At 41.0% G+C, this 25339-nt stretch overlaps 1 protein-coding gene across 1 annotated transcript; it reads left to right on the plus strand.

Moving 5' to 3' along the window:
• Positions 1 to 33: 33 nt before the first annotated feature.
• Positions 34 to 24873, plus strand: LOC144536716 (uncharacterized). Its single transcript, XM_078279976.1, has 12 exons — positions 34 to 449; positions 873 to 932; positions 2250 to 2357; positions 2449 to 2550; positions 2644 to 2774; positions 6670 to 6729; positions 14126 to 14130; positions 22384 to 22515; positions 22635 to 22742; positions 23129 to 23246; positions 23529 to 23934; positions 23970 to 24873. The coding sequence occupies exons 1-12, from the start codon at positions 258 to 260 to the stop codon at positions 24246 to 24248; spliced, it is 1701 nt and encodes a 566-aa protein (XP_078136102.1). The 5' UTR covers positions 34 to 257; the 3' UTR covers positions 24249 to 24873.
• Positions 24874 to 25339: the final 466 nt, after the last annotated feature.

The following is a 25339-nucleotide window of genomic DNA, read 5'->3' on the forward strand; positions in this document are numbered from 1 at the left end:
AACCAATGAGCGTTGCAGATGTTAGCAAGGTAAACTCAGTTGCCCAATGAGAAGGGCGGATTCTGGTGCCTACAGCGAAGTCCACTTACTTTTCTGGAAGCTTGGCGCCTAGTAAACTAAACTGTGGAGGAATCGGTGGGGGTTCGAATGTTGGTGGACCGCTTCAGTCCGTTCCCACCTCTTCGAAAAGACTGACAGAGTCCATCGCTCAGACGGCAATTGACCGCGGTCGGAGACCAGCCAGCGAAGCGGGAGCCATGCCCGTCCCCGCTGGATACCCCAGCGACTCCCCTGCTGCGGCCTTCGCATCCTCGGCCTCTCTTATCCCACCGCCACCGATAAACACCCAGCAGCCCGGCGTTGTCACCTCGCTGCTGTACAGCGGCTCTAAGTTCAGGGGCCACCAAAAGAGCAAAGGGAACTCTTACGACGTGGAGGTTGTTTTGCAGGTAAGACTGTTAGGCGGATATTTTACTATTCAGGCCAGCTGTCAGGGGCATTTGGTGATCTGTCAAACGGGCGGTGTGATGATTGACAGCTGGAAAATCAATGAGCCCTGGCCTGTGGTTGAGTAACTCGCCTAGCTAGCAGTAGATGTAGCAGTGCTAGCGACTGTTTACTAGCAACCCTTTTCAACTATAAGGAGACATTTTATATAATGGTATCATCAAAAATACAAATGAATAGAGGTTTAATCATGTGGCTTCTGCATTTGTAGAAAGAGGCTTACAAACCTACTCATGGCTGTTTTGTGTGAGAGGATATTATAAATGTCATAGAATCCTATCAACTTACTTATCAACCACTTACTGTCATTTGAATGTAGACGAAACTAAAATGATTCTCTGTTGTTTATTGTCTTTTTTATTAAGCATGTCACCATGGAGGATTCCTACTTGTGTGGCTACCTGAAAATAAAAGGACTGACTGAGGTGAGAGGTGTTATTCCCTTTATCAAGCCACAAACATAAATAGTTTAAGCTGAGTCTGGCCTCTACTCATTGTGTTTGTGTCCTTTTCAAGAGACTGGTAAAGTCAAGCTCCTTTTATTTCTTTAAATTATAGAGGGTGTCATGTCAAACGACTACATATTGTCCTACTGTACACAACGGTAACTCATAGTTTACACTGTCATAAATCACATAATATGACTACAGTGAATGAATATCAGGATATAGAGGGTTTTCACCGACGTCACGTTCTGGGCGGTAACCTGGATGCGCGGCCATATTGGAGGCACTCGGTGTAAACAACTGAATGGAGTAATGGAGTATTGTGCACTTTGGATACTTTAATGCTTTATGTCTAAACAACAGAAAAGCTCATCAAAACGCGTCCAAGATGCAAAGGCATGGAAGGACTTGCACCACAAAAAAAGGCACGATATTTTCAGTTTCAGTTTATTCAGTTTACTGGCAGTGCAGATCCCTACAAGTTGGCTCCCTCTTCTTGGATCCATGGCGACCCGGTGATTCTTCCTTCAGTTGCATATCCTGATATAGTCAACTACATGGTTTTCTCGCCGAGCCCATACACAGCGGAAGACCTTAAATCCTACAAAAGTTTGGAGGCTTATAACCAGATGGTGTTTGGATGGGTGAGGGAGACGCAGTACCAAGTCATTAACGACCGTTGTGTTGTGAAGGCCAAAGTAAGTAATGCAATAACGTCTTTAATCAACCTAACCTTAACTGTATGATATCATTGTGATACTCAAGGTGTAGCCAAGTGACTCTCAATAGTTTGTTTTTTTCATTTCAAAGACCGAACAAGACAGAGTTTTCCCTCGTAGATCCTGGTTGAGCTTTGCCAACCACAAGCGCCTCCTTTCCAGGAAAGAGTTTCCTCTGATAACATCTGGCATTCCTCTCCCTGGTTTTTAATAACTTTTGGAAGTCGATAATATTCCAAATGTTTTTCTCGGTCTGACCTATTGGTACAACCTAAAACACGGCAATAGTTAACCATTTTCCTTAACGCCGTTCGGGATCTACTTCAGTGCCTGTGCTTTGTTGTGTTGCGGAGTACCTCCAACATGGCGACTTCGGGTCTGATGACGCGCTGTGAAAACCCTCTCTATGATTAGTTTCTGAATGAAAACATTGCACTGACAGACCAACCATAAGCATTGGGTGTGACATTCTTTCACGTACAAAGAGAAGAAAAGACAAAACGGCATGTGTCAGATTGGCTGCACCAGAGCAAACAAAAACACCACTGTTTTCTGTCGTGTTCTCTCTCTCTCACAGGAATACCCAACTCTGACCACGTTCTTCGCTGGAGAGATCATCAGCAGGAAGCGGCCGTTTCTCACCCGGAAATGGGATGCAGATGAAGATGTGGATCGTAAACACTGGGTAAGGTGAAAGCTCATTCGTAATCGGCACAAGTGCTCTACAGCAGGATGGTTTACCGTGACATGAATCCTTTTTTACTTTTTGTGTCAAGGGCAAGTTCCAGGCCTTCTACCAGTATGCAAAGACATTTAACTCGGATGATTTTGACTACGAGGATCTGAAGAACTCTGACTTTATTTTCATGAGGTGGAAGGTAAGGTACTGCCTAAATTGAGCCTGACCATATGTCGTAGTAAGTCACCTCTGAAACCTTCAGCTGCTGCTATTTCTCACCCTGCCCCTGCAGGAGCAGTTTCTGGTCCCTGACCACACAATAAAAGACATCAGCGGAGCTTCCTTTGCCGGATTCTACTACATATGCTTCCAGAAATCCACAGCAACGATCGAGGGCTACTACTACCACAGGAGCTCTGAATGGTAACACAACACTAGTTACTGTGAGGTGAAGTCGAGTAATTATTAACAAATTAGCAGACTTTTTACTGAAAGGTTGTGGAATCAAAGCCCAGACTAGATGGAAAATCTGGGTGGGGGAAAGTCCTTAACAGACATTTCCAGCTTTCTGCAGCTTCTGTCGAGGTGCCCTCAATTCTAAATGTCCCCTTGCTCAGATGATTAGTCGAGGATGAATGTTGCTCTGAACCGCTTCAAGTTAGACTGTGTGTAACCTTATATGGATGAAGCAGAACAAATAACACCCTCCGTTTGTTGCAATTGATTTATATGGTCGTACTGTCTGGTTACAAGCAAACTTAGACCTGCTTGGTCTCTATCTTTTAGTGTTTTCATTTTTATTTGACATTCTTTGGCTTTTCTTTTAACTCCCTCTGCACTTATTGGTTTGGCTATTGTTACAAAAGTCCTCTGATTTCATTCCATTCCTTTTTTTTTTTTTTTTTTTATTCCCTTCTCTGACCAAATACTTGGAAGCAGTTTTGTTTCCCCTCTCTGATCGCAAAATGCCTCTATTTCATGTTGTTTTCAAAAGTGGAAAACTGACTAACAGCCAGCGCTTGTTTCATACTTATGCTATGATGTTTGCATTTAATTTAACAGTATTGCCTGGACTGAAAACTGTATTGACTGATATAGGATCAACTCTGTGCTCGTTGCTGCCTTTTACCACCTCTGGTGTGAAGCCTGCAAACCACACGGGGGGAGGCTGAATATGACTGTGAAACCAACTTGAAGGAATAGATGCTTCACTTTTACTAAACTTCAAAAATGATTGACAAATTTCATTTTTCCCTGAAAAAATATATAGAGGATGATGACTTATTGGGCCCTATCCTGCACCCGGCGCAGCGTGGCGCAAAGCCCGACGCAAGTGTCTTTGCTAGTTTCAGACCGACACGGTTGTCAGTTTCCCGTCCAGAGGCCATGTCGTTTAAATAGCAAATGCACCTGCGCCCATGGGCGTGCTGGTCTTACAGGGAGTGTGTTTTCAGGTGCATTCTTGGCGTATTGCTATCTTGAGGCAGCGGGAAGTGATCGCACCATTGACCAACAAAAACCTAGTCTAAAGTCAATAGCGCAGCATTTCATTGTTATTTTAACAGCGAATTACTAAAATGCTCCTAGGCTTATGCACAGCGTGCGCACACCATGCTTGTTACACACAAACATTACAACAGTTTGTATATGTGCCTCCCACTTTTTAAGGGACCAAAAGTAATGGGACAGATTAACAATCATAAATCAAACTTTCACTTTTTAATACTTGGTTGCAAATCCTTTGCAATCAATTACAGCCTGAAGTCTGGAAGGCATAGACATCACCAGACGCTGGGTTTCATCCCTGGTGATGCTCTGCCAGGCCTCTACTGCAACTGTCTTCAGTTCCTGCTTGTTCTTGGGGCATTTTCCCTTCAGTTTTGTCTTCAGCAAGTGAAATGCATGCTCAATCGGATTCAGGTCAGGTGATTGACTTGGCCATTGCATAACATTCCACTTCTTTCCCTTAAAAAACTCTTTGGTTGCTTTCGCAGTATGCTTCGGGTCATTGTCCATCTGCACTGTGAAGCGCCGTCCAATGAGTTCTGAAGCATTTGGCTGAATATGAGCAGATAATATTGCCCGAAACACTTCAGAATTCATCCTGCTGCTTTTGTCTGCAGTCACATCATCAATAAATACAAGAGAACCAGTTCCATTGGCAGCCATACATGCCCACGCCATGACACTACCACCACCATACTTCACTGATGAGGTGGTATGCTTTGGATCATGAGCAGTTCCTTTCCTTCTCCATACTCTTCTCTTCCCATCACTCTGGTACAAGTTGATCTTTGTCTCATCTGTCCATAGGATGTTGTTCCAGAAATGTGAAGGCTTTTTTTAGATGTTGTTTGGCAAACTCTAATCTGGCCTTCCTGTTTTTGAGGCTCACCAATGGTTTACATCTTGTAGTGAACCCTCTGTATTCACTCTGGTGAAGTCTTCTCTTGATTGTTGACTTTGACACACATACACCTACCTCCTGGAGAGTGTTCTTGATCTGGCCAACTGTTGTGAAGGGTGTTTTCTTCACCAGGGAAAGTATTCTTCGGTCATCCACCACAGTTGTTTCCCGTGGTCTTCCGGGTCTTTTGGTGTTGCTGAGCTCACCGGTGCGTTCTTTCTTTTTAAGAATGTTTTCAAAATCAGTCTTGATTTGGCCACACCTAATGTTTTTGCTATCTCTCTGATGGGTTTGTTTAGATTTTTCAGCCTAATGATGGCTTGCTTCACTGATAGTGACCGCTCTTTGGATCTCATATTGAGAGTTGACAGCAACAGATTCCAAATGCAAATAGCACACTTGAAATGAACTCTGGACCTTTTATCTGCTGCTTGTAAATGGGATAATGAGGGAATAACACACACCTGGCCATGGAACAGCTGAGCAGCCAATTGTCCCATTACTTAGAAAGTGGGAGGCACATATACAAACTGTTGTAATTCCTACACCGTTCACCTGATTTGGATGTAAATACCCTCAAATTAAAGCTGAAAGTCTGCAGTTAAAGCACATCTTGTTCATTTCATTTCAACTCCATTGTGGTGGTGTATAGAGCCAAAAAGATTAGAATTGTGTCGATGTCCCAATATTTATGGACCTGACTGTATTACGGTGCAAATCCTCCATCATAATAGTGCGTTTGTGCCAAGGTCCAAACGCGCCTGGCTTTTAAAGGGAATGGGAGAGGACACTGATTGGTTTATTGCATGTTACGCCTAAAACACACCTATGAATTAATGAAGACACTAAGTACAACCCTTTTGAAACATGCGCACGGACCCTTTTTTGTCAAACTAGCAAAAGTGGATTCATACACACCCTAAACGCACCTGCGCCAGGCACTTCACACGTGCGCTTAGATCGTTAAAATAGGACCCTAAGTCTCTATTCGGTGAAAACCATGTATCTCTGATTTAGTTGATTTTTTTATAGGTTAGGTTTATAGGTTTGGTTGGTTTTTCAGATAAAAAAAAATGTCTACTTCTTTTAGTTATAATCCTTAAGATTTCAGTCCTGGTTGATTAGCAGCATGTGCTGTTGAACACTACAGAAAACACTCCTCCAGCTACAGAAACACAACAGCCAGACACACTCTGTCAGTCAGTCGTCTGCCTTTTTCCCATCATGCTGTGAGCAACCGAGATCTGATTTCATGCTGCACAGTCATTTTTCCACACAACAGCAGGGCACGGTAAAAGTTTGTTACCTAGCTGAGGAGTTGGAGGTGTGCAGCTGTGGCTGCTCCCTCTTGTTTTCTTCTCGTTACCGTCCGCAAAGATTACAACTGATCAGCTGTTAGAATCAAGAAATGCTGAACCACCCGTGGTCAGCATTAATCTCAGTGACAAATACTGGATATTGTGTTTTCTTGGCTTCTTCATTTTAAGTGACGCTGTGTTTTCGCCAGATGAATGCTTTTAATGCTCTAATATTGTGTAAAGGGAATGGAACAGTAAACAGCGAGGCTGACATCAATGAGATGACATTACACTGGAGTACATGCACGTCGTGCACGTGAAGGCAGTTTGAATCCAGTGTGGGAATGACGGACTCTACCACTAACACTGATAACTAATATATACTGTATAAGGAGGTAATTGCTGAATGGCTTTTGCAGAAAAAAGAAATTCTGACCTTAGTATCAAAAAGGGGTTTGATTTCATTAATTCTGGCTTTAAACTAAATAAACCACTGAAAAAATCATTTTGGATTATCTGAGAAAGGCATTATCACAAAGCTGTAAAGCGGTTTATGCCATGTACTTCTTACACGTATACACATCCTAACATGTACTGTGTTGTTACGCTGCAGGTACCAGTCTCTAAACCTCACCCACGTTCCCGAGCACAGTGCAGCCATCTATGAGTTCCGGTGACCCCGGCCGGCATGGTGGATCTTTTTTTTTTTGACGGACAGAGACTTAAGGCGAAAGCAGAGGTCTGCAGATGCTGCTGAGGAGGAGAAGGAGAACGACGACTAGGGATAAGAAGTTGGGCTTCGGAGAAGTGCAAACTCTTACATGTTCCCGATAGGTGGACGGACAGCTGATTGACCAGGGGACGGGATATCGGACAAATGAATGTATGGATTAGATGAGAAGAAAGGAAGGAAGAAAAGTGCAGTTCTTCCTGGCTGGAGCTTGTAAAGTTAGAACCAGCAGCAGAGACTGGGTGTGGCTCATATAGTGTACCCCTTTTTTTTTTTTTTTTTCATTCGTTTTAACAACGCTTGGCGCAGCATCTCGAGACATTTTATAAGCTGAGTTGGGAATTCCCCCTTCTTGTTTTTTGTCTCCAGCTTTCATCCAGCCGATGCCGAGGGAACAACGTAAACACACATTTGGCTACCGGACAAGGACTCCTCTGAGGAGTCTGCTCTCATTAACACCATCTCTAAAGAAGTAAATTGCCAAGTCTGTGTGGAAGACAAGTTTGGGTTTATCAATGATTGGAGCTTTAATCAGCCCATAAGCTAGATTGACAGTATATATTTTTTTTTTTTGTTAAACTTCATCTGCCTGCCAAGAAGATATTTTGTTATTTTACTAAATGATGGATGCAGAGTGGCACTTTTTTTTAAAGGCTGCAAATGTGAGTGACACGCACACACCCTGTGTTCATACAACTGCTTGGGAGATTATTATCACATGTGATTGCTGTGGATCTTGTTCAATTGAGTTACATTTGCACAAAGATGGACTATACTGTTACTAATGTTTGTGGTCAGGATTTTACACCCACATGCCCAGTACACAACGTGACAGGTCAAGCTTTTTGACTAGTTTTTAAAGGTTTGACGGCGTGGGGAGTTCAGAGCCAAAACAATCAAAGAAAAGTATTAAAAAAAGAGAGTATTTTTACCCTGCACTCTGCATTTAACAAAGAGCTTTTTACTTCCCTATGTGTCATTTTAAATTAAGATCCCCCACTATCCCTACATTTCTTCCCCTCAACTATGCAACACTTTCAACATAGCACTCTTCAAACATAAAACCTTCTATCCTTATAGTATATATATATATATATATATATAAAAAAAAAAAAATCTATCTTCATAAAAGGAAATATTTTTAATAAATTGCCTGTGAAAACACTCCCTGATCATGTTCCCCTTCCACGTGATGGTGCCATCTTTCTAAAGCTCATCAGAGTTGTATTCTAACTGTTTGTTTGTTTGTTTGTTTGTTTGAGAATAAGCCTGGATTTGATTGATGGTGTGATTGTAAAGAATGGATAATGGATTTAAAAAAAAAAAAGAATCATATTGATATCTTTCACTGTGTGTTGCCTTTTTTGACCAATACATCATGTTTTTAAAGGTCCAATGTGTAGGAATTTCTCCCATCTAGCGTTGAGATCATATATCACAATCAACTCTCTCGTGCCACGCTGTTCAAAGTACGTATTACAGCTACGGTAGCCTCCACGCTTCAAAAAGCCAGTCTCTTGCTCTTTTTAATATCCTTTTTCTTTTTCTGGGCGAAGAAGAAGACTCCTGTTCCTGAAATTTGGATTTTGAATACAGTGAGGCAAAAAAGTATTTAGTCAGCCACCAATTGTGCAAGTTCTCCCACTTAAAAAGATGAGAGAGGCCTGTAATTTTCATCATAGGTACATTTCAACTATGAGAGACAAAATGAGAAAAAAAATCCAGAAAATCACATTGTAGGATTTTTAATGAATTTATTTGCAAATTATGGTGGAAAATAAGTATTTGGTCAATAACAAAAGTTCATCTCAATACTTTGTTATATACCCTTTGTTGGCAATGACAGAGGTCAAACTCTCTGTATGTCTTCACAAGGTTTTCACACACTTGCTGGTATTTTGGCCCATTCCTCCATGCAGATCTCCTCTAGAGCAGTGATGTTTTGGGGCTGTCGCTGGGCAACACGGACTTTCAACTCCCTCCAAAGATTTTCTATGGGGTTGAGATCTGGAGACTGGCTAGGCCACTCCAGGACCTTGAAATGCTTCTTACGAAGCCACTCCTTCGTTGCCCGGGCGGTGTGTTTGGGATCATTGTCATGCTGAAAGACCCAGCCACATTTCATCTTCAATGCCCTTGCTGATGGAAGGAGGTTTTCACTCAAAATCTCACAATACATGGCCCCATTCATTCTTTCCTTTACACGGATCAGTCGTCCTGGTCCTTTTGCAGAAAAACAGCCCCAAAGCATGATGTTTCCACCCCCATGCTTCACAGTAGGTATGGTGTTCTTTGGATGCAACTCAGCATTCTTTCCCCTCCAAACACGAGTTGAGTTTTTACCAAAAAGTTCTATTTTGGTTTCATCTGACCACATGACATTCTACCAATCCTCTTCTGGATCATCCAAATGCTCTCTAGCAAACTCCAGACGGGCCTGGACATGTACTGGCTTAAGCAGGGGGACACGTCTGGCACTGCAGGATTTGAGTCCCTGGCGGCGTAGTGTGTTACTGATGGTAGCCTTTGTTACTTTGGTCCCAGCTCTCTGCAGGTCATTCACTAGGTCCCCCCGTGTGGTTCTGGGATTTTTGCTCACCGTTCTTGTGATCATTTTGACCCCACGGGGTGAGATCTTGCGTGGAGCCCCGGATCGAGGGAGATTATTAGTGGTCTTGTATGTCTTCCATTTTCTTATAATTGCTCCCACAGTTGATTTCTTCACACCAAGCTGCTTACCTATTGCAGATTCAGTCTTCCCAGCCTGGTGCAGGTCTACAATTTTGTTTCTGGTGTCCTTTGACAGCTCTTTGGTCTTGGCCATAGTGGAGTTTGGAGTGTGACTGTTTGAGGTTGTGGACAGGTGTCTTTTATGCTGATAACAAGTTCAAACAGGTGCCATTAATACAGGTAACAAGTGGAGGACAGAGGAGCCTCTTAAAGAAGAAGTTACAGGTCTGTGAGAGCCAGAAATCTTGCTTGTTTGTAAATGACCAAATACTTATTTTCCCGAGGAATTTGCAAATAAATTCATTAAAAATCCTACAATGTGATTTTCTGGATTTTTTTTCTCATTTTGTCTCTCATAGTTGAAGTGTACCTGTGATGAAAATTACAGGCCTCTCTCATCTTGTTAAGTGGGAGAACTTGCACAATTGGTGGCTGACTAAATACTTTTTTGCCCCACTGTATGTGTGGTGCTCCATGTTTACTTCTTCAAACTAGCCGGGCGCCGGGAAGCGACGATACCCATTAGCAGCATTAGCAGCTCCTGTGAGTTTATCATGTGACAGCGTAAACACGAAAGGCGGAGCGGTATGTCCCTTACTGGCTAACGTATTTCAAGATGGCGCATGAATATGGAGCGTCTACCCCAGTTCATGCAAATGTAAAATTTCAAGCCAAAAGGAATACTTGGAATTGGTAAAAAAAAAGAAAAAGTTTGTGAACGGGCAACACAGATTTTGATAATGAACAACTAAACACGTTACACACTGGACCTTGAAGTGATGTTTTCATGCCACATCTCTCATCAATTATCAAGTTATTTACTCATTTAATAGAACAAACCGCATCATATACAGTTAAAATACAAAAAATTGGACAGCACCGTTGGCAACAAATCTATTTCCTCATATAATAAACTTGATAGTGTACTGGAATGCAAAAAAAGGAGGGCCACGGTGCTGCTCCTGACTGAACATTTGAATAGCAACAACAACACTGGCAGGCACTTTTTACCCTACACTGCCCTCTGCTGCGTTGAAACATTTCATACAGTCTTCTGGTGTTTTAACATTAGGAGTCGATAGAACAAAAATATGACACAATGGCAGCGCTTAACATGCTTATGGTAAGCAGGTATAATGTTTAGCGTGTTGGCATGTTAACATTTTCTAATTAGCAATACACACAAAGTGCAGATGAGGCTGATGGGAAGGTGTGTTTTTCAGGTATTTAGTCATATAGCAAAGTGTTGCACAAATTGAAATCTTGACGCTAGGTGAAAAGTCAACGGTTTAGTTCATACAATTCGTCCTGAGGGGGGCATGCATGTACAGTTTGTAGCAGATTTCACGGCAATGCATACAATAGTTTTACCCAAAACCACATGGTGGCTGACCTCTGACCTCTCCAGTGATGCGCTTTAGGACTCAATATAGAAGCACAGAGAACACAGAGATGGTTAAAGTGATATATAGCAAAAGTTTATGTAATTAATTACAGGGAAGTTACAGAGGAAAAGTGTCAAGGTCTTGGGGTTTTCCCCAATAACTCCCCCAGAGAAGTTTGTGCACATCGATTTTATACTGTCACAGAACAAAAGAAATCCTTTCTGATTAAAATGCAGCCAAAAACAAATCTCTCCTTATCCTATGGGAAATAGTCTCTCTACAATACTCTCATCCTATTATCATTGGACAGAAGTCCTCACGCAACAATCCTCTGTGTCCTATAAGAAAACAGCATTTTCCACCCCACTGGTGACCTTGACATATACATCAGTTCACATTCAGTCCACATACATGGCGTTTCCGTCCGGTCTACGAAATGACTAATTCCGGTCACCGGAGGTAATAAAACGACATATGGGCCTCTGACTACATTTCCATATCACAGCTCAGTGTGAGCATTTCTGAACATGATGCATACATAAAAATGTTCAAATGATTAACAAAACTCAAAGAATCATAATTCCTTTAACACCGTTTTTCTCAATTGCTAAGACGCATTTCTTGAAACCCTCACCCATTTTCTCAAAACTGTAAACACAAAACCAAATTCTCAAACTATATTCACAAAACACCTGACTGCTGGCCAAATCAAACAATGCTTTCAGATCCTAAACACAGCCAGTCAATAACTTAACACTACAGAGCATTCATTAGACATTACCTCAAATGCAAAAGTTACAGAAAAAAATGTTTAATGGAGTAAACATGTGATCATTGTGCTTCTTCTTGTCTTTGGGCTGGGTCGCCGACATCACAAGCAATATTGTCCCTCCTGAGGCAACGGGGGAAGAAGCCTCTTGTGTGCCGTATCCAGCCCTGACACCTCGCATACGCACTCGTCCTCTCACGTTGTTTCTTCTATCCATTCTCAGACTTTCTCCTTCCCACCTTCAACAACCTGTTTGCTCTCTGAACTGGCTTATATTGGTTGTGTCACATCATTTGAAACAAGTGAAATCAATTTTGAGTGGTTGTGTTCAGTCAATGACATGTGTTCTCTATTTGTATTTGATTGTTGCCACTCGTGTTTACCAGTATGGATGACATGTGCATTAGAGTGCGGAATGTGTTTTGAGAATGAGAATGTGTTTAGAGTTTTGCTGAAAAGTCTAAGTGAGATCTGCAAATTGGGTTTGACCATGTGAAATGGTTTAAGGTATTGACAACAGACTGCACAATTAGCTAAATGAGTTCAGGCAACTGAGAACTTTGTTCAGCCAATGGGTTTTAGTGTTTTAGCAATTGAGGAAAAACTGTATTACATGTCATTTAGCTGACGCTTTTATCCAAAGCGACTTCCAATTAAGTGCTTTCAACCCTGAATGTGCAAACTCCAGACAACAAGTAGTAAGTGCAAGTGCATTAGCTTTAAATAAGCAAAACTACAAAGAGCCATATGAAAGTGCAGCTTCAAGAAATATATATACTTTTTTTTTTTTTTTTATGTATTCTGTCATCACCGGATGCATGAGGTGATCCTTTAGCCAGACCCAGCACACAGACGTGATGCTGGGTCTGGCTAAAGGATCACCTCATTAGAAACGTGTGTGTACAATTTTGAGTTGTAGTGTGTAAACGATGACAACTGTGTTAAATGTGTTTTAGCGAGTGAGACTGTGTTTAGAGTTTTGCCAAAGGAGTGACTGATTCGACAAATGGGTTTAGGCCACTGAGCATTTGGTTCAGTGAAGAGGGTGTGGGGTGGGAGTGTTTTAGCAATTCAGAAAAACTGTAAACAGGATAAGTTAAAGGTTTGCCTCCTGGTGGCGCCAGAGGAAAAATCAGGGATCAGCAAAGTCACCATGGATATCTGTCTGGACCCATTGGTGGAGCAACTGACCGGCTACCGACGATGCTATCCCTTAAAGCTTTAGTGCGTAACTTTTTATATATTAATGAACGTCCGTTACATTCAAGCCATTGCCAAATGAGTTGATACAAAGCTAATTAAGACTATCAACTTCACCAAACGCTCTCTGTATTTCTCAGTATGGCTATGTTTAGAATATGATGTCGTCCGACGACTTTTGTGCGCAAAAGCTTGAGTGAAGATAATTACCTCTTCTGAAGAGTCCATCATGTTTTGTCCTCCTTGGTTACAAGCAACTGCGTTGAGGAGGGACGGGGGGCGGGTGCGCGATGACGGAAGGCTTGTATAATGTGGACGCAACAACGGTGGTGTTGTCATTACTTAGAATTCCTCATGGGTGCGACAGAAACTACGCACTATAGCTTTAAGTCTTGCTGCTGGCATTGCTAAAAACACATCTAAAGTTTCTATTTAGCTCTCTCCTTTAGAATTTTCCACAGGCCCATTTCCCTCACATTTTTTTCCTCTCTGTAAGTTCACAATCAAAGCACCGTATGCAAGCATTTCCACCACGCTGCAGAGTCTATCCTTGGTCTTGTGCCGGCATTTCAGTCAAAACTGCACACAAACACATACAGCTTGAGACAGTGCCAAACAAATTAGATGCACAATACTTAAGTACATGTCTGTTTTACCAAAGTGCTATAAAGAAAGATCAAGAAAAAAATCAAAGTAAGAAAAAATCAAACAGCAGGCTACTGGCTCTTTAGGCTTGGTTGCTGAAAGGAAGTGTGTGACCTGCAGGCCTAATGTGCTGAAACATAACCAGATGGGAATGTGGGTCAATTATAATTACATATCTTACTGCAATGACGGTTCCATTGTCTTCTGGGGAATGGGAGAGTTTACAGGACTTTGCTTAACTTTCAAATGCTTGGTGCTACTGTGGTGGCAAAAAGCAGGTGCATCTGAGAACAGGATTATCAAAGATGCTAATCACCCCAGCCACAAACTGCTCTGCCTGCTGCCATTCAGACACAGACTGCACTACCAGCCTGAGGCTCAGGGACAGCTTCACTTGTCACTTGACCTTTTAACTGTCACTTTATGTGTGTGTGTGTGTGTGTGTGTGTGTGTGTGTGTGTGTGTGTGTGTGTGTGTGTGTGTGTGTATATATGTATATGTATATATGTATATGTATATATATATATATATATATATATATATATATATATATAGATATATATATATGTATATATATATATATATATATTTCAATCAGCTCACCTGGTAGAGTGGGTGCCCATATGCAGAAGCTCAGTCCTCAACGCAGCGACTCAGGGTTTGAGTCTGACCTGCGGCCATTTGCTGCATGTCTTCCCCCTCTCTCCCCCCTTTCCTGTCTACAGCTGCCCTGTCTATTAAAGGCTAAAATGCAAAAGACTGAAATAAGTTTTATGAACATGGTGCATAATAGGTTGACATGTTAGAGTTTTTGAGGTGATGAAGGGATAGAGGAAGCCTGAAGATCTGGATGGATGTGATGCGAAGCGGGGCTTCTGATGGGTGCTGGGAATGATGAGAACTGGAGGTGAACGGGATGGAGGAGGGTCACATCTCATGGCAGCAACTGAAATGTTGAGTTTGACAACCTGTGTGTAATTGTATGTGTGTGTGTGTGTGTGTGTGTGTGTGTGTGTGTGTGTGTGTGTGTGTGTGTGTGTGTGTGTGTGTGTGTGTGCGCGTGTGTCAGCTAAATGCTTAAAGAGCTAAGATCAAGTGTGAAAGAACAGGAGGTGCATTAGCCAAAACCTTCAGGAAATGAGACCAAATTCTGGTTTCTGTAAAATGGAAACTGAAACCTTTCTGCTTACATAACCATAACTGCCACTGGCCTTTTGAACATGTGCCAATCTGTGTGTGGTTGCAGTGTGTGTAGTCTATATTCACCAGACCAAATCAATACTTATGGCATGGAGACAGCCACTTTCTTGCAAGGAGTGTCACTAACAATAGAAGTGAAAGCAACCTCTTGTGATTAGTAAAGTATTTCCAAAATGCTGGCTGGCAGTTTTCCTTATGAATAGCAAATACACTGCCAAAAAAAAAGAATTCAATGTCTATTGTACATGCACATTTAACTTACACAAGTACTGTACTTTAGTTCAATTTTGAGTTACTTTACTAGTAGTATTTCTATTTTCTGCTACTGATTTATTCGATGACTTTAGTTACTGTACTTTGCATAATCAGATAAGATATGACTTCATTGATGCCTTGGTGAAAGTCAGAAGCTACCCGGCAGTATAGTAAAAATAAGCTCCACCTTTACATACCTGCTGCAACATTGAAGTCATGTAACTTATTAATGCATAAATAATTAGAATTCAATAATACTTATACATTACTCTGAAATGGGCCATGCTGCATATTACTTTGTGTGCTTTAAGTATATTTTGATGATAATACTTTTGTACTTCTACTAAGTACCAGTTAAACATCCAGTACTTTTACTATATTATTGTATAGTATTTCTACAATGTTGTATTGCTACTTCTACGTACTGGTAAACGATTGGAGTACTTCTTCCACCACTGACTCTCATAGTCACTGACAACTATTGAAAAACAGCTTGGAGTCTCGTATTTGGGTTTTGTAGGTCACAAAGTTCAAGAAATCGATTGCAAATTTAAATATTTTACACATTTTATAATATATATTGAACACCCTTAACACTGAATGTGTCCTGTGAGTTTTTAGCCATGCTAGCTGCTGCATGGCACTATGGAGCATGGCACTGTCCATCTGTTGGTCGGTCATTCACCACTTTGGTCCAAGCTAAAATATCTTAACAACTATTGAATAGATTGCTATAATATACAGAGTATAGAGGTTTGTACAGGCATTCATGGTGCCCTGATTGTAACTTTTGAGGTTCTCATTTGTGGTTCTGAGTGAAATGTTTGGACAACTATTGTATGGATCGCCACGCACACAGTCTTATTCTCCTCAGGATTAATGGAATTTGCATTGGCACCATCATAGAGTGAAAATGTGTTAGGTTGTTCATTAAGGACAAGTGTTAGACCTAGGTAACGGCTCGTAGGAATCAACAAATAAGAGCCAAACCAAACTAAACGCCTAAAAAGTTGGAGAAGAAAAAATATATATATATATATATATATATATATATATATATATATATATATATATATATATATACGAAGGCAAAATAACACCTGGAAAACATGCAAACAGGTTAGAGCTACTTCTGGTTGGCTTTCATCTGTGGATTGTCAAACCAGATTAAGGTGTTGTCAGTGATGAATGAGTAAGGTGTAGTTATTACAGTGAGTTTATAATTTGAATTGTTCGCAGTGTCGCACACAAAAGAAAGACCATGTGTAAGATGTTTTACAACACAAAAAAATGTGCTTTTATTAATTAAAGATCTTACATACCAGAAGATAGAAATGTGCCAAAATTAAGTTAATAAGTTAAAAAAGTTGTATATATATTATTCATTTATATAGTTAATATATATATATATATTGATCAATCATTTACAGTAACTGGGAACAGCATGAGTAATTTCAATGTTGCCTATTACATTATGGGTGACTCATGTTCCCCAGAGGGTGTTTCAGGCACAACAAACACAGATACATTTCAACTTGTTGCTGTGCACGTGTGTTTATATACAGTATCTGTGGACTTGATTTCCTGGCACTTACAGTTACATTACAGGGTTTCTTTCAAAGCTGCACAACTTCCTTCTATGATAACATTTCTCAGAAACTATACACCCTTTTTCTGACCGACTCCACCTTCTTCTGTGCAGACTACTGGACAAACTTCAGCCACGGCTCATCGATTCATCAAATACTTTTTTCTATCACCGTAATGGCATTAATTTACAGCTTTCCCGCTATGTTGCGAATTTAGTGTCAAGTTCACGCCTGCAATTTCCTTGTAATAAAGGTTTTAATTTTTTTACTTTGGGTGTTATCTTTTATGGCTCAATAACATTGTGATCTAATCAGTATTTTCTTGGCTAGCATCACACTGTTTCAGTATTTAGAGCTATACTATCACAGATTAGAATAATGATATGAAGTCTAGAATACTACTACTCTCTTCTCTCCAGTATGTGCAAGACCATCAATGTTTGTTTGTTTTTTTTAAATTTTATTTTCTATGATTCTCCAAAAGTAAACACCGAAAAGTGGTTAATCTCAGAGTAATTGAAAACAAATATGAAGTCCCTTATTTCCCGAAAAGATCCACATTCTAGGTCTAGCAGTGCTTTTACATCCTGAAAGATTTGACAATGTTTGACAAGGGCTGTGTCTGAGAACCATAAAGTGTGCTTCTGGTCACGTCCTCACCGGTTTGCGGTTAAGTGAGTTGAGTTAGACAGTACAGTTTTACATGTCCAATAAACAAACCAACACAAGTTACTTCTTTCCTCGTTACAAAAAACAGAAAGAAATTTATGCTTCATTCTCCTTGTTTGTAATCATAATCACGTTTCAAATAAAATGGATAATGTTAGGACACCTAATCTGTAATATTTGACATCTTTTCACGCTCAAGATGCAAAGGAATCTGTCAGGGTAATAATACATTTTTGTTTTCAGCTAATGAAATTTTGCAAGTTGGTAACATTTCTGTAAATGTCTCATAGAGATAGAAGGAAATGAAAGCGATGAGCCATGCACCTGGGCAATTTCTCTGACATTTCCATTGTCAGTTACAAGGCAAGCCAAACAAAGGAGTGATTGTGAAGCAAAATCCAACAAAATGATGCTCTGTGGTGCTATGTGCTATTTGTTTTTTGTTTAAGACAAGAAGGAAGGTCTTCATGACAGACAGAGCTAGCAATCCCAGTTATGAAATTGTTGGCACACAGATATCCACTGCACGGCTTAACTCTGAACTGATTCTCACAAAGACTCTTGTTATTATCAGCCTAATTTAAAATAACTTTCATGCACACGAACAAGTCTCGTTTAGTGTCTCATTTCTTTAGTGTCTCAGTGTTGTATGTGTTCGAACAAGCCTTATTTTGGCAGAATGAATGAATGAATATAGAATGAATTGCAACACATTACACACAAGACATTTATGAAGTCTTTAGTCCCAAAAAATGAGACCATAAGTGATAAAATACACGTTTTGTTTTTGTTTTGTTTTTTTAACTATACTTATTATCGTTCCTGATTGAAGTTAATCACGACTGATTCATTAGTGGTCATTTCTATGCACATATAAATACTTTTGAAATCTAGATACTGGTTTATTGACACAGTATGGTGTAATTCCCACATATCTAATCTGATTTAGATTTCATATGTCCATAAATTTTGTGTATAGAATTGCTTGGAACTGGTAAAGCATCTGTTTATCGGTGTTTTAAGCCCCCAACGTCAAATAATGTACTGTATATCTGACTGTGTACTGCTGGTTTGAAACAACCTATCCAACATCCCTGTGCAGCAGTTCATTTACAAAATGCTGAATTCTGTGACAAAATTGCCTGCTAGACATCGAGACATCGGGACATCGAGACATTGAGACATCAGGACATCAGGACAAAGATTTTAGTCATGCCATGAATGCTCATGCGGTAGAGGACGTACATCTCCACCCACATTTTACCACCATCAAGGAAGCTTTTTGTTTGGTTGTCTGTTTATCTGCAGGATTATGGAAAACTACTGGCCTGATTTCCATTGAACTTGGTGGGAGGGGTGTAGCATGGATCACAGAATAACCACGTTATGGATACACAGATTATGTTGGCCATGTTGGCCATGACCTTGGCAGAGCTCGGCGCTTCGAGTGCCCATCTAGTTATTTATTTGATACTTTTTTTTAATGTGCTATCACAATATGCTTTGTGAGAATGTGTGAGCTAGTTGAGTGATTGTGTCCTACGTATTACGTGTGTATTAATGTGTTCTGTGCCCAATACACATTATGTATTGTGTCATCAAAAGATGCCCACGGAATTCAGAGTCATGGTCCTCTTGTTCAGAGTGGGAAACCCCATGTGGCTTTACACACAGGTGTTGACATACATCTCCGCAGGTCGTACACAAAGCTGGACAATCCTGACCTTTTACACCAAAACGCTGGGTATGTGCGTGTGTGTGTGTGTGTGTGTGTGTGTGTGTGTGTGTGTGTGTGTGTGTGTGTGTGTGTGTGTGTGTGTGCGATAAAATCCTGGCATCACTTCAGACAAGGAGTCCACACCCGCGTCCATCTGATGAGTGGTTGGGATAACCCCCTCTGACTCTGGCCCTCTCATGCAATCCTCACTTTGAAGAAACACCTGCTCCCCCACACAAAAATACACGCTCACACACAGATGCATGCCCTTGCCTATTTAGTCAGTTTCAACACACACACACACACACACACACACACACACACACACACACACACACACACACACACACACACACACACACACACACACACACACACAGCTATCTGCACTAGTTCCTGATAAGGGATATTGCTGCCAGGTGACAAGTTTTCATTATGGAAGTTGAGGATGCAGAGATGGTGGGAAGCGATTAAGGACGACAGCAGCTGATGTAATAAATTCTTGAGAAAGTAATAACATGTTTTCTTGCTTCAAGGCGATAGATTTTGTTTTTACTGTACCTGGTGCATCAAAATGAAAAGTTATTAAATGTGTTTGCATTGTGGAGAAAAATACCCCTACCGTAAAACAGATGATATAAAAGGAATTGTCAACATTTTGGGAACTATGGTTATATTCTGTCTTGCACTGAGCAACTCTCAAAGTATTAACAGCGCTCCGCCATGAACACTGTATCAGGTTTTGTTATAAATCCGGGAGCGTGCCTATGTTCCCACATTTCTAAGATTTTTTTCAAAATTAGGCTCTATGTTCCCACATTTTCTTTTTCATAAATTTGTATCAGATTTTATCTCCCTAACCCTAACCCCCAAAAAGTTGTGGGAGGATAGGGCTTAAATTGAAGGGAAATGTAGGAACACAAGACCTAATTTTGAAAATGTCCTAGAAATGTGGGAACATAGGGCCTAATTTTAAGAAAAATCTTAGAAATGTGGGCACATAGGGCTGTGGGAACACAGGACCTACTTTTCAGTGAAAGAAAATTCTTAGAAATGTGGGACCATTGGGCTGTGGGACCATTGGGCTGTGGGACCATTGGGCTGTGGGACCATTGGGCTAACCCCATAAACCATGGTCAACAACACACAGACGGTTATTTGAACCCTGCAACAACGCTACGTTGTAGTGAAAAATGATGAGGCCAAATGCAGCAATAATCTTGCCCACTTAATAAGTCATTGTACATGAAGATGTGACTCACTTTATAAATAACACAATGTAACCAAACCCTGTTTTTTAACCCAACCCTAGCCCTTCATGGCTAGCTAGCTAGCTGCTAACTTAAGTGTTGACACTTGCGCACTGTTTGCCAGATTCGTTCTGTGACTCGTTCCATGGGTACCATAGCATTGACCACACTTTGCTGATACTTTGGCAATTTGTCACAAAATAGCCTATGTTTTAAATATTTTATAACATAGAATTATGACAGGTAATTGGTGACCTTGGGGCAGATATTGGAAACATGTAGCATATTTTCAACTGAAGATGAATAATAAAATTATTAGCAAATTAATACAAAATAATCTTACTTCCTAGGCAACATCATTAGTCATCCACTGCAATCAGTGGATTAAAAGTGAGTCCTTCGTGTAAACAATCGCCTGTTAATGTAGAACTGAATCCAGCAATGCATTTTCAATTCAATTTCAATTCAATTTTATTTATGGTATCAAATCATAACAAGAGTTATCTCGAGACACTTTACAGATAGAGTAGGTCTAGACCACACTCTATAATTTACAAAGACCCAACAATTCTAGTAATTCCCCCAAGAGCAAGCATAGTGTGACAGTGGTGAGGAAAAACTCCCTTTTAGGAAGAAACCTAAACCAGAACCAGGCTCTTGGTAGGCGGTGTCTCATGGTGCCGGTTTTTGTCCAAGGACACCTGCCAGTAATTATTCTTTTCTAGAGACCTCTATTACATTCTTCTTCCTGATCTCTGTGATGTTCATGGGTCAAAACATCCAGCTAAACCTCTCTGACTCAGCCTCTGCATGAGTGGATGGGTGCATCCTTTTTCAGCCCATCAGGTGTTTTTCACTCTGACTCCGCCTCCGTTATGTGAAGCCTATATCTACAGCAGCAGACTCTGTGATCTGGCAGAGCAGCAGTAGCAGTTCAGCAGGAGACCGAAGGTCAATAAAGCAGCTATTCATCCTGAGAGCTGAGACACAAACAAGAGCACAATGGCCGGTGAACAACGCTTTGTAATCAGTGCCCGCATTATAGGAGCCGTCCACAGGGACACACCAAAACTCAGGGTGAGTTAAGACCTTAAGATGTTATGAGTTATGAGAAGATATTTTAATAGTTAATTATCATTGCTGTATTTGTGTTTGTGTGAAAGCTTCTGGTCTCTCATCCTTCTATTTTGTTCTCTTCCTCCACAGATGTTCATGATTTCTGTGTTATGGTCTGATGAGACTGAAGTGATTACCTACAGGTCCTTCCAGGATTTTAAGGATTTTCATGTAAGTCACAAAAAAGCAAAACAAAAATCCCACTTTGTCTACTCAGTGTGCTGTTTATGTTGTAGGAATAATAATTAATAAAAATGTCGTTTTTTCCAAACAGCGGCAGCTGAAAAAGAGGTTCCCTCTCATAAACCCTTTCAGGAGAAACGACAGAGTGATCCCCAAATTTAGAGGTAAGATTATTTCAACTGTGTGACAAGGTGTATTTAAATGGTCCCATTTAAGAAACTGTGTATTTTCAACCAGTAATTAGAGGAATAACCAAGTGAAACAGTTTAATATTTTTACAAACATGGATTATTTAGCTTGCTTGTCCTCTGAGGTACAATGTTGAATCCTTAGAGCATCCTTTCACTCTGCATTAGTGTTGTGGATGTCTTACAGTATATGTTTCTTTGTTTTAAACGTGTGAGCATTTAGAAAAGCCAATGGAAATGACATTTAACTTTTTATCAGAAAAAAATAGTAATAAATACAAAATAAATAAATTTCTTATGCTCGTCTTCTTCTCAGCTAATGTATTAATCCTGAAAGCTTTTTCCTCTCCTCTCTCCAGGGGGGTCCAGGAGAAGCAGCCTCCAGCAGAAAGGATCCAAGCGATCTGTCCAACGAATGAAGTTCCTGGAGAGCTACTGTAGCAAACTGCTGAAGTGCGAGCCAACTGTGACTCAGAGCTCAGAGGTGGCACAGTTCTTCATGTCCAAAGACCATGACCTGCAGCCAGACTTCACCAAGAACAGGTTGGTTGTCATGTCAGTGTGTCAGTTCAAATTATGAGGAAAATAGGAGTTCTTGATTATTAAATGTCTGACTTCTCTCTCACACAGCATCATGATCCTGCTGTGTGAGGATCTGCCCGATGGTGAAGGAGGCGGTGATGTGACTCGCCAGCAGGCAGGAAACATCACTCACCCGTTTGTCACCCAGACTTACCGCTGCGTGGCTGCGTACGAGACAAAGGACACCAAGAACCGTCCGTTTAAAGTCGCTGTGGATGAAAAGCTGGATGTGCTGATCAAAGACCCTGCAGGTCAGTGCTTTAGCTTTCATGCAGCTGCTTACTGAAAATCAGCAAAAAAAAAAACAAAACACAAGCTTCCCCCACACCCATTTCTCTTATGCTGAAAGTATGTCTGATTTCCTCTCCAGGTTGGTGGCTGGTGGAGAACGAGGATAAGCTTTTGGCTTGGTTCCCTGCTCCCTACCTGGAGTTATGGGATGGAGAGGACGATAATAATGCTGGATTCCAGCTTGCAGGTGTGTGTCACTTGTCACAGTTGAATGTTAAGATAAAAAAACAAACTCAAATTAATTTATTAATCCCACGATGGTAAAATTCACAAGTTATTGTGCAAGAATGCATGTGTGTATAGAGAATGCACTTGTCACACAGAATTAACTCATCTCAAGCTCGATTACACAACTGTACTTTTGTAAGACTGACATTGGCGTGAGCTGTAAAATCCATTGTGCCATACTTCATCATATAATGAAGCCTATTGTTACAGTACAAACAACCAACACCAGGGCATGGTCCTAACTGTTTTTATAAAGACAATCTGTGTATTTGTCCTTATTTTACCACAAGAAGAATTTAGCTGTACAGCAGTTCTTAAACTAGTTTTCTTCTTTGCGACCCTTAGGTGCCCTGTACTGTGCCGTGAGGAGTTACTCGACTAAGAAGGATGACGAGGTGTCTGTGCCCATTGGCTCTGTGGTGGAGGTGCTGAGGAAGTCTGACAACGGCTGGTGGCTCATCAGGTACCCCAATCCTATCTGTCTGCACTGCAAACAACAGAGAATAGGATTAAAGAGCACATTAAAAGAGGCCGTGGTGAAGCATTCATGAATGTCTCTTCATTGTCTTTTCATGCAAACACATCACAAACGTACCATTGTCTATGTAGAGAGTTAGAAAGGTGCTTTTAAATGTCAAATATTTCTGCAACATGGCTAAATGTCATGAAGTCTAAACTTAATTTAGAGTGTTACCATAGTTTGCAATTGTTGAACAAAGTTGAAATAAATTCCATTTTCTTTCAGATTCAATGGCAAGGCAGGTTACATCCCCTCCATGAACCTGCAGCCTTACAACAACCCACGGGCAGGCCTCTACAGCCTGCAGAGAAAGCTGCACAGCTCCACTCTGAACCTGGCAACCAGCAGGGAGCCTCAGGCTTCTCGTGCACCCAGCGTCAGCGAGGAAATCAGCCCACGGCGGGGTTCTGCAGGTCAGTCCAGAGGAGAGCCCAGTGTGCTCTGGCGTCTCCACAAGGCCCGGTCCCTGGACGTCCTCTCTGAGACCCGCTCGCAAACACAGATGGAGAGGGACGTCTCGACCTCAGACCGCCGTGCACGCAGCACGAGCAACACAAGCAACACAAGCACCGAGTCCAGCTTCTCCAGCAGCGACTCATCCTCAAGTTTAAAAAAGGAAGCGCAGCATGAGGTGAGGCTGCAGGTGGGGTGAGGCTGCAGGACTGCACAGGCAGTCCTGCAGCCTCACCCCACCCCAGTGTCAGCGACAGTGGGAGCAGCTTCCCTGATCTCAGCCTCTCGGACCGCCGCAGCTCCAACACTAGCTCTGAGAGCTCTGGATCTGTCAGCCCCAAAGGCAGTGAGACGGCCTCAAACGCTCCCAGGGTGCCACCCAGACCCAAAACTGAGGAGATCCTGACCCGCTGCACCACCATGACCCGCAAGGCAGCCCTAGCCACCAAGACCCGGCTTCAGATTCAGCCAGAGTCCATCCACAGCCGCTAGGGAATCACAAGCCTCTAATTTATAATGTATTCATGTAACATACTTAATCTGTTTGACCCCACGGGGTCTGTCAGTCAAATGGGTGACAAGATAAATGTATGCTGAATACTGTAAGATGATGTTTAAATATGTCCTATTTGATCAAATGGAGCATGGCACCTTAGGGTTGAATATTTCACTGTGTAAGAAAAATAATAATATTAATAATAATGTAGCTTCAGTGAAGCGTTAGAAGGAGCAGGTACAAGAAAATGTATGTGACATTGTCATGAAATTTTTTTTTCTCTTACTTTGAAGCCACTTAATGGTAAATTTACGTGCATTGTTGAAGTTGAAGTAGGCTAAACAGCAGCTAAGAACACCTCGATGAATAGACTGAATGCCAGTGTGAAGCTTTTTGATCGACTTCCAAGTTAGGACATTGAAATCTGTGTAGGGAAGAAATTATCCTGTCAGAACATGTTCTTAATCAATGATTACATTTCTTTTTTGTTGCTTATTGTATGAATATGTATATTGCGTATATTGTCCGCGGTATGTGCTGCATTATAACCTGTTCACAATGCAGCTTCATTATGTAACTTTAACATAAACATGTCAATAAAATCTTATTTACACGACCAAAGTAACAAGTTGTCCCTGAATATAGACAGAGAGCATATAACAGTGGGTATGTATTTTGGTAACCATAACTTTTCTGGTATTTCTAACTTAAAAATATGTATAACAAATATCTGAATGCACTGTGCTGCACCACAGCTACAGGTGATGCTTTATACATCTCTAGCCACAGTTTGCTATTTGGTGATGACTTTATTCCTATGGGTATGACTGCCCAAAAGTAATTAATAATAAACTTTATTTATATTGTGTGTCTTTAACAAGGTTTTAAGGTGTTACATAAATGAAAGCAACAAACAGTTAAAACAAAAGTACTAGCATCATGAGGTCTGAGTCAAACTTCAGATAACAACAATAATAAATCACACCATAAGAATACATAAGTTGAGTGAAAAATACACTAAACACATAAAATAAAATAAATAATCACCCTGTAAAAGTTTTAAAAAAAAGTAGGTCAAAGCAAATAC

Source organism: Sander vitreus, chromosome 21 (assembly GCF_031162955.1).
Source record: "Sander vitreus isolate 19-12246 chromosome 21, sanVit1, whole genome shotgun sequence".
In the NCBI taxonomy this organism is placed as follows: Eukaryota; Metazoa; Chordata; class Actinopteri; order Perciformes; family Percidae; genus Sander; species Sander vitreus.